Source organism: Salmo salar, chromosome ssa02, assembly GCF_905237065.1.
Source record: "Salmo salar chromosome ssa02, Ssal_v3.1, whole genome shotgun sequence".
Classification (NCBI taxonomy): domain Eukaryota; kingdom Metazoa; phylum Chordata; class Actinopteri; order Salmoniformes; family Salmonidae; genus Salmo; species Salmo salar.
In genome coordinates, this window is record NC_059443.1 from 14,202,226 (window position 1) to 14,218,093 (window position 15,868).

Here is a 15,868-nt window from a genome sequence, read left to right on the forward strand (position 1 = left end):
TAGTTACCTTCACAGCTGCATTGACTTGTATTTATCTCTTCTCACCACTACATGGATCACAGCAGTGGCCTCCCATTAGGCCAAGCAGCAGAAGTAATGCTATTTTCTGATTGAGTGGGCATTTGAGGTCACACACATCTTTGGAAAATGTCACTTAATTAACAACCCCTCCATCAAGACCTCACTGTGCGTGCACACACACACACACACACACACACACACACACACACACACACACACACACACACACACACACACACACACACACACACACACACACACACACACACACACACACACACACACACACACACACACCACAGCTAGTGTAGACTAAAGGGCTTAAAGGCCCTTTTCAAAAATGTAGAGAGAAAGATTTTAACAAATTATAACACTTGGAATAAATCCACAATGAGTAAGGATAACTTGGCTATATACACAGGGTACCAGTACTGAGTCAATGTGCATGGGTACGAGGTAATTGAGGTAGATATGTACATATAGGTAGGGGTAAAGTGACTAGGCAACAGGATATATAATAAACAGTAGCAGCAGTGTATGTAATGACTCAAAAGAGTGTCAATGCAGATAGTCTGGGTAGCTATTTGGTTAACTATTTAGCAGTCTTATGGCTTGGGGGTAAAAGCTGTGTGCCGGGTCCTGTTAGTTCCAGAATTCAGTACCACTCTCTGTGCAGAAGCAGGGAGAACAGTATATGACTTTGGTGGCTGGAGTCTTTCTCTGACACCACCTGGTATAGAGGTCCTGGATAGCAGGGAACTCAGCCCCAGTGATGTACTGGGCCGTACACACAATATCCTCTGAAGCGCCTTGCGGTCGGATACCAAGTGGTGATGCAGCCAGTCAAGACACTCTCAATGGTGCAGCTGTAGAGGGGGAAGAGGCTATGCTAATTCCTTAGTGATGTGGACACTAAGGAGCTTAACCTGTTGGGTCTAGGGGGCAGCATTTGCACGTCTGGATAAAAAAAATGTACCCGATTTAATCTGGTTACTAATCCTACCCAGTAACTAGAATATGCATATACTTATTATATATGGATAGAAAACACTCTAAAGTTTCCAAAACTGTTTGAATGGTGTCTGTGAGTATAACAGAACTCATTTGGCAGGCAAAACCCTGAGACATTTTCTGACAGGAAGTGGATACCTGATGTGTTGTATTGACTTTAAACCTATCCCATTGAAAAACACAGGGGTTTAGGAATATTTTGGCACTTCCTATTGCTTCCACTAGATGTCACCAGCCTTTACAAAGTGTTTTGAGTCTTCTGGAGGGAGATCTGACCGAACAAGAGCCATGGAACGGTGATGTCCCATTAGACACCTGGCGCGCTACTTCATGTTGGGTACCCTCGTTCCAATACGTTATAAAAGACTATGCATTCGTCCACCTTGAATATTATTCATGTTCTGGTTAAAAAGGCCCTAATGATTTATGCTATACAACGTTTGACATGTTTGAACGAACGGAAATATATTTTTTCCCCTCGTTCATGACGAGAAGTCCGGCTGGCTTACATCATGTGCTAACGAGACGGAGATTTTTGGACATAAATGATGAGCTTTTTTGAACAAAACTACATTCGTTATGGACCTGTGATACCTGGAAGTGACATCTGATGAAGAGAATCAAAGGTAATGGATTATTTACATAGTATTTTCGATTTTAGATCTCCCCAACATGACGTCTAGTCTGTATCGCAACGCGTATTTTTCTGGGCACAGTGCTCAGATTATTGCAAAGTGTGATTTCCCAGTAAGGTTATTTTTAAATCTGGCAAGTTGATTGCGTTCAAAAGATGTAAATCTATAATTCTTTAAATGACAATATAATATTTTACCAATGTTTTCTAATTTTAATTATTTAATTTGTGACGCTGACTTGACTGCCGGTTATTGGAGGGAAACGATTTCCTCAACATCAATGCCATAGTAAAACGCTGTTTTTGGATATAAATATCAACTTGATAGAACTAAAAATGCATGCATTGTCTAACATAATGTCCTAGGAGTGTCATCTGATGGAGATTGTAAAAGGTTAGTGTATCATTTTAGCTGGTTTTATGGTTTTGGTGACCCTGTCTTTGACTTGACAAAACATTACACACAACTCTTGTAAATGTACTGTCCTAACATACTCTAAATTTATGCTTTCGCCGTAAAACCTTTTTGAAATCGTAAAACGTGGTTAGATTAAGGAGATGTTTATCTTTCAAATGGTGTAACATAGTTGTATTTTTGAAAAATTTGAATTTTGACATTTATTTGGATTCAAATTTGCCGCTCTTGAAATGCACCTGCTGTTGATGGAGTGCACCACGGGTGGCACGCTAGCGTCCCACCTAGCCCCAAGAGGTTAAAGCTCTTGACACGCTCCACTACAGCCCTGTCGATGTGGATGGGGGTGTGCTCTGCCCTCTGTTGCCTGTAGTCCACAATTAGCTCCTTTGTCTTGTTGATATTGAGGGAGAGGTTGTTGTCCTGGCCTCCTCCCTATAGGCTGTCTCATCGGGTCGTGTCGTCACCCAACATAATGATGAGTCGTGAGCGGCCAGGCAGTCGTGGCTGAACAGGGAGTACAGGAGGGGACTAAGCACACACTCCTGAGGGGGCCCTTGTTGAGGGTTAGCGTGGCAGATGTGTTGGTGCCTACCCTCATCACCTGGGGGCGGACTGTCAGGAAGTCCAAGATCCAGTTTCAGACGGTAGTGTTCAGTCCAAGGGTCCTGAGTTTAGTGATGAGATTTGTGGGCACTATGGTGTTGAACGCTGAGCTGTAGTCGATGAACTGTGTTCTCACATGGGAGAGGGCAGTGTTGAATGCAATAGAGGTTACGTCATCTGTGGATCTGTTGGGGTGGTATGAGAATTTAATTGGAGTGGGTCCACACAGAGAGAGAGAGAGATTTCATTATCAGTGAGAGGCTCTCCTGAGGGTATGAGAGTGTGAGTGTGTGGAGAGGTGTAGAGCAGCAACATTAAGACATCTGGAGGTCTGATTACTGACCACTATACTGCAGACATCTGGAGGTCTGATTACTGACCACTATACTGCAGACATCTGGAGGTCTGATTACTGACCACTATACTGCAGACATCTGGAGGTCTGATTACTGACCACTATACTGCAGACATCTGGAGGTCTGATTACTGACCACTATACTGTAGACATCTGGAGGTCTGATTACTGACCACTATACTGCAGACATCTGGAGGTCTGATTACTGACCACTATACTGCAGACATCTGGAGGTCTGATTACTGACCACTATACTGCAGACATCTGGAGGTCTGATTACTGACCACTATACTGTAGACATCTGGAGGTCTGATTACTGATCACTATACTGCAGACATCTGGAGGTCTGATTACTGACCACTATACTGCAGACATCTGGAGGTCTGATTACTGACCACTATACTGCAGACATCTGGAGGTCTGATTACTGACCACTATACTGCAGACATCTGGAGGTCTGATCACTGACCACTATACTGCAGACATCTAGAGGTCTGATTACTGACCACTATACTGCAGACATCTGGAGGTCTGATTACTGACCACTATACTGCAATGTGGATGTGGACACCTGCTCGTCAAACATCTCATTGTCATGCTGAAACAGGAAAGGGCCTTCCCCAAACTATTGCCACAAAGTTGGAAGCACATAATCGTCGAGATTGTCATTGTATGCTGTAGCCTTAAGATTTCCCTTCACTGGAGCTAAGGGGCCTAGCCCGAACCATGAAAAACAGACGCAACTTTTATTCCTCCTTCTCCAAACTTTACATTTGGCATTGCACATGGTTATCTTAGGCCTGTGTGCGGCTGCTCAGCCATGGAAACCCATTTCATGAAGCTCCTGACGAATAATTATTGTGCTGATGTTACTTCCAGAGGCAGTTTGGAACTCGGTAGTGAGTGTTGCAACCGAGGACAGATGGTTTAAACATGATAGGTTCTTCCAGTTCTGTGAGCTTGTGGCATACCACGTCGCAGCTGAGCCATTGTTGCTCCTAGACGTTTCCACTTCACAATAACAGCACATACAGTTGACCGGAGCAGTGCTAGCAGGGCAGAAATTTGACGAACTGACTTGTTGGAAAGGTGGCATCCTATGACGATGCCACATTGAAAGTTACTGAGCTCTTCAGTAAGGACATTCTACTGCCAATGTTTTTGTATGACTGTGTGCTTGATTTTATACACCTGTCAGCAACAGGTGTGGCTGTAATAGCCAATTCCACTCATTTGAAGGGGTGTCCACATACTTTTGTACATATAGTGTATCTTACACAAGCACAAACACCGGCACGTACACACACAGGCAGTCTCAGCTTGCCACTCCCTCTACCAACAGTAATGCAAACTTTCACCTTCAAACAGATATCAATAATTGGTACAGGCACAAAGGAAGACAGTGTTTGACTGCATTGGTGTGTGTCCACATCTAACAGCATCTGTACGACAGTCAGTTTTCTTGCATGAAAAACTGCAAGCTATGCCCTCTGCCTTGGGAGGTGGGCTGGAAGCTTGCCTGACAGAGGAGTACTGAGACTGATCTATTCCTGGCTGCTTTCCTGGCAAGAATCTCTGGAATGGATCAGAACCTGTCTGGCTCCTCTCCACCCATCCAGGGCAGCTGCCAATCAAAACAAGCAAGATAATAGAGTGACACGAATACAAGGTAGAAAGTGGAGGATTAGCTGAAAAGCTGAAAAAAATAAAAGCTATTCTTATAGTCTATTCTTCTACAGTGTGTGAAAAAGTGTTAGGGCTGTGTGCAGGTGAGCTGGATAGATCAAATGAGATCAATTGAATTAAACTTGGCAACTTTGTAACATATTTAACTCATTCTATGAGAATGAAGCCTCACTTTTCAAGGAGAATCATATTCACTTGATAATGATACACTTGAAGTGGGAAGTTTACATACACTTAGGTTGGAGTCATTAAAACTCGTTCTTCAACCACTCCACAAATTTCTTGTTAACAAACTATAGTTTTGGCAAGTCGGTTAGGACATCTACCTTGTGCAAAAGACAAGTAATTTGTCGAACTATTGTTTACAGACAGGTTATTTCGATTATAATTCACTGTATCACAATTCCAGTGGGTCAGAAGTTTACATACACTAAATTGACTGTCTTTAAACAACTTGGAAAATTCCAGAAAATGATGTCATAGCTTTAGAAGCTTCTGAAAGGCTAATTGACATAATTTGAGTCAATTGGAGGTGTACCTGTGGATGTGTAGTACGCAAGTATAAACACCATGGGACCACGCAGCCTGTCAGCGATTTCTAGGAGTGGTGGTAGGAGTCAGGCGCAGAGAGCAGAGGTAAGGAAAAATGTGTTTATTCCTTAATTACGAAAAAACGGTCGACGCCAACAACCGGCGTGAATAGCGAAGTGCCCAAATACAACGGGTCCACAGTACGCATAATAAAACAACACAAGCAGATCGCCAGCACATCCAACAACAAAAAAACTCTGACGAAAATAATCCCGCACAAACCTGGGCGGGCTAAACAGGCTTAAATAACCATAAATCAAGAGACACAAATAAGGAACAGGTGCAAACAATAAGACATACCAAACGAAAAGGAAAAAGGGATCAGCGGCAGCTAGTAGGCCGGCGACGACGACCACCGAGCGCCGCCCGAGCAGGCAGGGGAGCCACCTTCGGTGGGATTTATGACAGTACCCCCCTCCTGACGCGCGGCTCCCGCAGCGCGCCGCCACCGGCCTCGAGGGCGACCCGGAGGACGAGGCGCAGGGCGATCCCATGAAGGCGATGGAATTCCCTCAGTAGTGAGGGGTCCAAAATGTCCTTCCTAGGTACCCAGCACCTCTCCTCCGCGCCGTACCCCTCCCAGTCGACGAGGTACTGTAGGCCCCCCGCCCGAAGTCTGGAGTCCAGAATGGCGCGCATCTTATACGCCGGGGACCCACCAATGTCCAGCGGGGGTGGAGTGACCTCCGGCACCTCACCTTCCTGCATGGGACCAGCCACCACCGGCCTGAGGAGAGACACATGAAACGAGGGGTTAATACGGTAGTAAGATGGAAGTTGTAACCGGTAACACACCTCGTTTATCCTCCTCAGGACTTTAAACGTCCCTACACACTGCGGGCCCAGCTTCCGGCAGGGCAAGCGGAGGGGTAGGTTTCGAGCCGAAAGCCAGACTCGATCCCCTGGTGCAAACACAGGGGTCTCACTGCGGTGCTGGTCAGCGCTCTTCTTCTGCCATCCACTCGCCTTAGTGAGTGCGTCTTGGACGGCTCTCCAAGTGTCCTTCGAGCGCTGCACCCACTCCTCCACCGCAGGAGCCTCGGTCTGGCTCTGGTGCCATGGAGCCAGGACCGGCTGGTAGCCCAACACGCACTGAAACGGTGACATATTGGTCGATGAGTGATGTAGGGAGTTTTGGGCTACCTCTGCCCATGGGACGTATCTCGCCCACTCCCTGGGCCGGTCCCGGCAATACGTCCTTAGAAACCTACCCACCTCTTGGTTCACTCTCTCCACCTGCCCATTACTTTCGGGGTGGAAACCCGAGGTCAGGCTGACCGAGACCCCCAACCGTTCCATGAACGCCCTCCAAACTCTGGACGAGAACTGGGGACCTCGATCAGAAACGATGTCCTCGGGCACCCCGTAGTGCCGGAAGACATGGGTAAACAGGGCCTCCGCAGTCTGCAGAGCCGTAGGGAGACCTGGCAACGGGATGAGACGGCAGGACTTCGAGAACCGATCCACAACGACCAGGATTGTGGTGTTCCCCTGAGATAAGGGAAGGTCGGTGAGGAAGTCCACTAACAAGTGCGACCACGGCCGCTGTGGAACGGGGAGGGGGTGTAATTTCCCTCTAGGCAGGTGTCGAGGAGCCTTGCTCTGAGCGCACACCGAGCAGGAGGAAACATAAAACCGCACGTCCTTTACCAGGGTGGGCCACCAGTACTTTCCCCTCAGGTTCCGCACTGTCCTCTCGATCCCAGGGTGACCCGAAGAGGGGAGATTATGGGCCCATCGAATCAATTGATCACGGACACCAAGCGGCACGTACTGAACACCTGCCGGACACTGAGATGGTGCAGGTTCCAACCGTAACGCCCGCTCGATCTCCGCGTCCACCTCCCATACCACCGGTGCTACCAAGCACGACGCTGGGAGGATGGGAGTTGGATCGATGGCCCTCTCCTCAGTGTCATATAGGCGGGACAGTGCGTCGGACTTCGTGTTCTGTGAACCTGGCCGATAAGAGATAGTGAACCGGAAACGGGTAAAGAACATGGCCCACCTGGCCTGACGTGGATTCAGTCTCCTAGCTGCCCGGATGTACTCGAGATTACGGTTGTCAGTCCAGATGAGGAAAGGGTGCTTAGCCCCCTCAAGCCAATGTCTCCACACTTTCAGAGCCTTGACCACAGCTAACAACTCCCGGTCCCCCACGTCATAGTTATGCTCCGCCGGCCCGAGCTTCCTAGAAAAGAAAGCGCACGGGCGGAGTTTGAGTGGTGTGCCTGAGCGCTGTGATAGCACGGCCCCCACCCCAGTCTCGGACGCGTCCACCTCCACTATGAATGCCAAAGAGGGGTCCGGATGAGCCAGCACGGGAGCGTCGGTAAACAGCTCCTTCAGACGACTGAACGCTCTGTTCGCCTCTGCTGACCAGCGCAAGTGCGCCGGACCCCCCTTCAGCAGTGAGGTAATGGGAGCAGCCACTTGACCAAAGCCCCGGATAAACCTCCGGTAGTAATTGGCAAACCCTAAGAACTGCTGCACCTCCTTTACCGTGGTCGGAGTCGGCCAATTACGCACGGCTTTAACGCGGTCACACTCCATCACCACCCTTGAGGTGGAAATGCGATACCCCAGGAAGGACACGGCTCGTTTGAAAAACACACATTTCTCAGCCTTAACATACAGGTCATGCTCCAGCAGTCGCCCAAGCACCTTGCGCACCAGGGAGACATGCGCGGCGCGTATGGCGGAATAGATCAGGATGTCATCAATATACACCACCACACCCTGCCCGTGCAGGTCCCTGAGAATCTCGTCGACAAAGGATTGAAACACGGCTGGAGCATTCTTTAACCCATACGGCATGACGAGGTACTCATAGTGGCCCGATGTGGTACTAAACGCGGTTTTCCACTCGTCTCCTCCCCGGATACGCACCAGATTGTACGGGCTCCTGAGATCCAGTTTCGTGAAAAAACGCGCTCCGTGAAATGATTCCACCGCCGTAGCGATGAGAGGTAGCGGGTAACTAAACCCTACTGTGATGGAATTTAGACCTCGATAATCAATGCACGGACGCAGACCTCCATCCTTTTTCTTCACGAAAAAGAAACTCGAGGAGACAGGTGACATGGAGGGCCGAATGTATCCCTGTCTCAGAGATTCCGTGACATATGTCTCCATAGCCAACGTTTCCTCTTGTGACAATGGGTCCACGTGACTCCTGGGAAGTGTAGCGTTTACCTGGAGGTTTATCACACAATCCCCTCGTCGATGAGGTGGTAATCGGGTCGCCCTCTTTTTACAGAAGGCGATAGCCAAATCGGCATATTCAGAGGGAATGCGCACAGTGGAAACCTGGTCTGGACTCTACACCGTCGTCGCACCGATGGAAACTCCTTTACACCTGCCTGAACACTCCTCTGACCACCCTCTGAGAGCCCCCTGTTTCCACGAAATATCAGGATTGTGATTGGCCAGCCAGGGAATCCCCAGCACCACCGGAAACGCAGGCGAATCAATGAGGAAGAGACTAATCCGTTCCCCATGATCCCCCTGCGTTACCATGTCCAGTGGCACCGTGGCCTCCCTGACCAGCCCTGACCCTAATGGTCGGCTGAAAGTCACTGAGCTTTTCAGTAAGGCCATTCTACAGCCAATGTTTGTCTATGGAGATTGCATGGCTGTGTGCTCGATTTTTTCACCTGTCAGCAATGGGTGTGGCGGAAATAGCCGAATCCACTCATTTGAAAGGATGTCCACATACTTACGTATATATAGTGTACATTACAATCAAATAGCCACAGTAGCCTACTACTTGGCCATTGTTAAAACAATCAAATAAAGCTGGTACAGCCTCAGCGTTCACAGTAAAACAGTCAAATAAAGCTGGTACAGCCTCAGCGTTCACAGTAAAACAGTCAAATAAAGCTGGTATAGCCTCAGCGTTCACAGTAAAACAGTCAAATAAAGCTGGTACAGCCTCAGGGTTCACAGTAAAACAGTCAAATAAAGCTGGTACAGACTCGGTGTTCACAGCAAACGCTGCGGTTGCTGGCTCGCCTCTCTAACCGTTACCAACCCCAGTATCTGTGCGGTAGTTCTCCCCCTCGGGGCTCATTATCTGACTACAGCACAGACCTGGCCTCTCTCCTCCAGACATGATGTCCCTGTGGGGCAGTCAGGGTATTTAACATTAACAGTCAACTTTAATGTCAAGAAAGGAAGGCTGGCTGCCACCAGGTTGATTTACGTATGTTGATCCCCTGTGGTGTGCGATGACAGCAGCTTCATCCAGGCCTGTCTGTGGGACTTTATGCAGGTCACCTTTGGCTGTTCAACATTTTCCTTACATTTACATTTACATTTCAGTCATTTAGCAGACGCTCTTATCCAGAGCGACTTACAGTAGTGAATACAGTTCATACATTTCATTTCATGCAGTTTCGATTCTGAACGACTGTAGACTCCCTGTTAAAACGTTTTATTGATGCATCCCTACAAAGTGTTTGGGCCGGCATGAAGAGAAAATGTGATAAATGTGGTTTATTATCTGTTTAATGTGTTATTAAAGGTAAAATGTGGTTTTATTATCTGTTTAATGTGTTATTAAAGGTAAAATGTGGTTTTATTATCTGGTTAATGTGTTATTAAAGATAAAATGTGGTTTTATTATCTGGTTAATGTGTTATTAAAGATATAATGTGGTTTTATTATCTGGTTAATGTGTTATTAAAGATATAATGTGATTTTATTATCTGGTTAATGTGTTATTAAAGGTATAATGTGGTTTTATTATCTGGTTAATATGTTATTAAAGGTATAATGTGGTTTTATTATCTGGTTAATGTGTTATTAAAGATATAATGTGGTTTTATTATCTGGTTAATGTGTTATTAAAGATATAATGTGATTTTATTATCTGGTTAATGTGTTATTGAAGGTATAATGTGGTTTTATTATCTGGTTAATATGTTATTAAAGGTATAATGTGGTTTTATTATCTGGTTAATATGTTATTAAAGGTATAATGTGGTTTTATTATCTGGTTAATGTGTTATTAAAGGTATAATGTGGTTTTATTATCTGGTTAATGTGTTATTAAAGATAAAATGTGGTTTTATTATCTGGTTAATGTGTTATTAAAGGTATAATGTGGTTCAGTTGGTAGAGCATGGTGTTTGCAACGCCAGGGTTGTGGGTTCGATTCCCACGGGGGACCAGTACGGAGAAAAATACATGTATGAAATGTATGTATTCACTACTGTAAGTCGCTCTGGATAAGAGTGTCTGCTAAATGACTAAAATGTAAAAAAAAATGTAAAATGTTTTATTATCTGGTTAATGTGTTATTAAAGGTATATTTGTGCTTTTAATATTTAATAGTTGCAGGGGGAAATTGACCACAATTTTGCAAATTTAAGGTAACCACCCACCCCAGAGCTGGTGATGAGCATTTGAAATAAAGCATTTTGACAGTCTGATTTGAAAGGCAGGGTGAACCTCTAATCTGTTTGAGGCAAAGCACCTACCTGCACATTCTGGGTTTTCCTCATTAAAATTCACTGCAAAATCATGGGAAACCTGGAGGAAGATGAAAAATATGGACTTTGATCATCATGGAACAGTGAGTCAAAAGAACACACACACACACGCACGCACGCACGCACGCACGCACGCACGCACGCACGCACGCACGCACGCACGCACACACACACACACACACACACACACACACACACACACACACACACACACACACACACACACACACACACACACACACACACTAACACACTAACACACTAACACAGTTGGCCAGACGCAATCACTCACACAATCAAATTTAAAAGTTGATTGATGCATTTTTGTGGGTTGGATAATTAGCATAGTTGCGAGCCATGGCACCCCCCCTCCCATCCTCTCTGGACCAGAGGCAGCATCATGTGTCAGCCAGCGGGAGCACCAGTCACCCAGGCAGAATGTCAATTATTTCCTGCTGGACACAGTTTAGTGACTCAGAAAGTCAATCCAGCTGAAAAGAACCCTGGGCTGGACAGGCCCATTCTGTGTGACAGAACAGAGCAGAGCAGAGGCCAACGAGGGCCAGCGGGGTCCAGAAAGGGGGCCAGCGGGGGCTTTCGTAATCACTACAGAAGCAGGAGAGCAGAGCCAGAGTCTCACCTCGTCTCATCTCGTCACAGGAGTGATTACGACACCCTGCTGAGGCTGAGCCATAGCCCAACTCTATGAAAAATACGGTTGGAAATTACCTTGAAGTCGGGCGGAATCTGAGCGCCGAAGCCAAACGCTGGGAACATTTTGTCACTGGATTGAAATGCATGCAGGGACAGAAAACAAAAGAGTGATTATAATTTGAGTGATGACACACTTGATTCTGAGCCAGGGATTGTTATCTGAATCACATGCCCATAAACAAGTCCATTCTGCTGGCGACCCAGGACTACCATGGGCTCTGAATGACTTCTCATTTACATAACCTCTGAGTCACTGGACAACTAGAGGAAACTTTCACACACAAACTTTGAAAAGTTATTTTTTCAGGAGAGGAGGAATCAACATTGAAGTCACGAGCAACAGTCATTGCACAACATTTTACATAATACCTGTTAACGAATGGCTGAGTGTGATTGGCCTCACCTGTCGTAATCCTGGCAGATCTCCCCTACAGCGACCAGGGCTTTGAGGTACTCGTTAGGCTGGTATGGGTGGATGTAATGTAGGGAGCAGCTGTTGTGAGGATCCCCATTCGAGGCGGTGAAATCAATAGCTACCTGGGAAGACAAGTGGCAATCAAAGGGGAGTTTGACTCCAATTACCTCAAATGTATGTACCTTCCCTTTACACCTCTCACTCTGACACATACACCATCCCACCTTCCCTTTACACCTTTCCCTCACTCTGACACATACACCATCCCACCTTCCCTTTACACCGCTCACTCTGACACATACACCATCCCACCTTCCCTTTACACCTTTCCCTCACTCTGACACATACACCATCCCACCTTCCCTTTACACCTCTCACTCTGACACATACACCATCCCACCTTCCCTTTACACCTCTCCATCGCTCTGACACATATACCATCCCACCTTCCTTTTACACCGCTCACTCTGACACATACACCATCCCACCTTCCCTTTACACCTCTCTCTCCCTCACTCTGACACACACACCATCCCACCTTCCCTTTACACCTCTCCCTCACTCTGACGAATACACCATCCCACCTTCCCTTTACACCTCTCACTCTGACACATACACCATCCCACCTTCCCTTTACACCTCTCCATCGCTCTGACATATACACCATCCCACCTTCCCTTTACACCTCTCACTCTGACACATACACCATCCCACCTTCCCTTTACACCTCTCCATCACTCTGACAAATACACCATCCCACCTTCCCTTTACACCTCTCACTCTGACACATACACCATCCCACCTTCCCTTTACACCTCTCCATCGCTCTGACATATACACCATCCCACCTTCCCTTTACACCTCTCACTCTGACACATACACCATCCCACCTTCCCTTTACACCTCTCACTCTGACACATACACCATCCCACCTTCCCTTTACACCTCTCACTCTGACACATACACCATCCCACCTTCCCTTTACACCTCTCTCTCCCTCACTCTGACACACACACCATCCCACCTTCCCTTTACACCTCTCCCTCACTCTGACAAATACACCATCCCACCTTCCCTTTACACCTCTCACTCTGACACATACACCATCCCACCTTCCCTTTACACCTCTCCATCGCTCTGACATATACACCATCCCACCTTCCCTTTACACCTCTCACTCTGACACATACACCATCCCACCTTCCCTTTACACCTCTCCCTCACTCTGACACACACACCATCCCACCTCCCTTTATACCTCTCCCTCAATCTGACACATATACCATCCCACCTTCCCTTTACACCGCTCACTGACACATACACCATCCCACCTTCCCTTTACACCTCTCCATCGCTCTGACATATACACCATCCCAACTTTCCTTTACACCTCTCCCTCAATCTGACACATGCACCATCCCACTCTGTCTGCTCTGCTATCCTCTTCTACTCTGTTGGGCTTGTTCCCCCCTCTCTCTTTTGTCATCTCTTATTCTTTTTCTCCTAATTTAAAATCAATAATCTCTTTGATTCTTTCTCTCAAGTCTGTGATCTATGGATACATTGTTCCTCGTCGAAACGGTTTGAGGCAGAACGTTTCTCATCTGTTGTTCAGCCTGTTACAGAGAGAGAGCCTAACACTCTCGCCAAGGGATCTGAAGGAAGTATGGAGCCCATTTAAATGTCAAAATCAACCGGTCGCCTTTTAGGTGGTAGGAATAAAAGGAAAAGTTAATGTGTCATAAGAGCAAACACATCCTGCTCAATTAAGTGTACCTCAATAAGACCTCCATTGAGACGTAGTTTCATACAAACACTATTTACAGGCAGGGGGCAGAGGGCATCCCTTAACCAGTAAAACAACATAATTAGAACCCACGTGTTCACAGCTTGGAGAAAGGGATTCTTGAAAAGCTGCAGCTAATGACAGAGGTTTGCTTCCCAGGTGGTGAAAATGAACCATTCTAACTATCAGAACAAAAGAGGATTATTGGGTTAGCTCCTTAAGCTAATTCCTAGGCTTAAGCTCGGCAGGCTAACTCAGTCTTGTGGCACACAGATGACCCTGGTTAAAACCCAGTCTGTCACATATACGTCACCCAACTAAAAATAAAATAATGAGGGCAGTGCCATTTTTTTAAAAGTCTTATGCATTATTGTGTGTATTTGAATACATTTTGGCATCCTGTGTGTGAATGTGTGAGGCATGCATGTTAATGTGAGTGTCAGTGTGAACTCACTGTAAACTGGATCTGACAGCCTCCCATGATGTAATCCAGGAAGGAGTGCATCTTGATGATCTGTGGATGGGAGACAGCAGTTGAGGGCGGGGGGAACTCAGCTATCCACAGCGAGAATTGGCACCAATCACTTGGGGATGACATGACGGACACAGTAACTGACCACTTAGGAGCATCTTATCCCTTATTCCAGCCTATTACAAAGCAGCTAGTTTAGCATGTTAGCCATTAGCTTTGAGAAAGCAGCTGGCTGTGTGTGTTGTCCATTATGTCTCTGTTACAACTGGTGTCATGTTGGCCAGTGTTGGGAAATATCAAATAGGAAGAGGCAAAGTGAGAGGATTTACTCCGGCCAAAATCTGTCTACGTGAAATAAGTATTTTTTTGGTCTATGAGAGCGTGTCGAATTACATGAGGCTTATTTAATCTAACAGAAGTTAAATACTGTTTAGGCTGTTACAAATTATATAAGTGGATGAACGTGGCATTCCGGCAACTTTAAGAAATACGACTTAGTTGTGCCTGTTGTTCACACACGTATCTGCCCTCTCATTAGCTAGAATGGTCCCACTTGATTTGGCTTCCTCCCACCTGCCTCCCATCTTTGAGAACATGTAAATTCAGCAATAAAAGAAACGTCCTGTCACTGTCAACTGCGTTTATTTTCAGCAAACTTAACATGTGCAAATATTTGTTTAAACATAACAAGATTCAACAACTGAAACATAAACTGAACAAGTTCCACAGACATGTGACTAACAGAAATGGAATAATGTGTCCCTGAACAAAGGGGGGGTCAAAATCAAAAGTAACAGTCAGTATCTGGTGTGGCCACCAGCTGCATTAAGTACTGCAGTGCATCTCCTGCTCATGGACTGCACCAGATTTGCCAGTTCTTGCTGTGAGATGTTACCACACTCTTCCAACAAGACACCTGCAAGTTCCCAGACATTTCTGGGGGGATTGGCCCGAGCCCTCACCCTTCGATCCAACAGGTCCCAGACGTGCTCAATGGGATTGAGATCCGGGCTCTTCGCTGGCCATGGCAGAACACTGACATTCCTGTCTTGCAGGAAATCACGCACAGAACGAGCAGTATGGCTGGTGGCATTGTTATGCTGGAGGGTCATGTCAGGATGAGCCTCCACGAAGGGTACCACATGAGGGAGGAGGATGTCTTCCATGTAACGCACAGCGTTAAGATTGCCTGCAATGGCAACAAGCTCAGTCCGATGATGCTGTAACACATCCCCCAAGACCACAACGGACCCTCCACCTCCAAATCGATCCTGCTCCAGAGTACAGGCCTCGGTGTAGCGCTCAGTGAAGAGCACTTTTTGCCAGTCCTATCTGGTCCAGCGACGGTGGGTTTGTGCCCATAGGCGACATTGTTGCCGGTGATGTCTGGTGAGGACCTGCCTTCCAACAGGTCTACAAGCCCTCAGTCCAGCCTCTCTCAGCCTATTGTGGACCGTCTGAGCACTGATGGAGGGATTGTGCGTTCCTGGTGTAACTCGGGCAGTTGTTGTTGCCATCCTGTACCTGTCCCGCAGGTGTTGTCACGTCTGCTCCGGCTCTTTCCTCCCCCTGGCGCTTGAGGGCGCCAGGTTGCCCTGCATCATGCACTCCTGCCATCCATCATGCACACCTGCCTCCCCTCGTCATGCGCATCAGAGTTACTGGAC

The 15,868-nt window shown here is 46.8% G+C and overlaps 1 protein-coding gene across 2 annotated transcripts in view; it reads right to left on the reverse strand.

The window, feature by feature from the left end:
- LOC106574097 (copine-4) overlaps positions 1-15,868 on the reverse strand; it is a 106,937-nt gene that overhangs the window by 4,815 nt on the left and 86,254 nt on the right. For both annotated transcript variants that reach the window (XM_045712914.1, XM_045712913.1), the window contains 4 exons: positions 14,184-14,243; positions 11,932-12,065; positions 11,544-11,598; positions 10,803-10,854 (listed from right to left, as the gene is read on the reverse strand). In XM_045712914.1, coding sequence (XP_045568870.1) covers positions 10,803-10,854; positions 11,544-11,598; positions 11,932-12,065; positions 14,184-14,243 — 301 coding nt within the window. The remainder of the gene's footprint in view (positions 1-10,802; positions 10,855-11,543; positions 11,599-11,931; positions 12,066-14,183; positions 14,244-15,868) is intronic.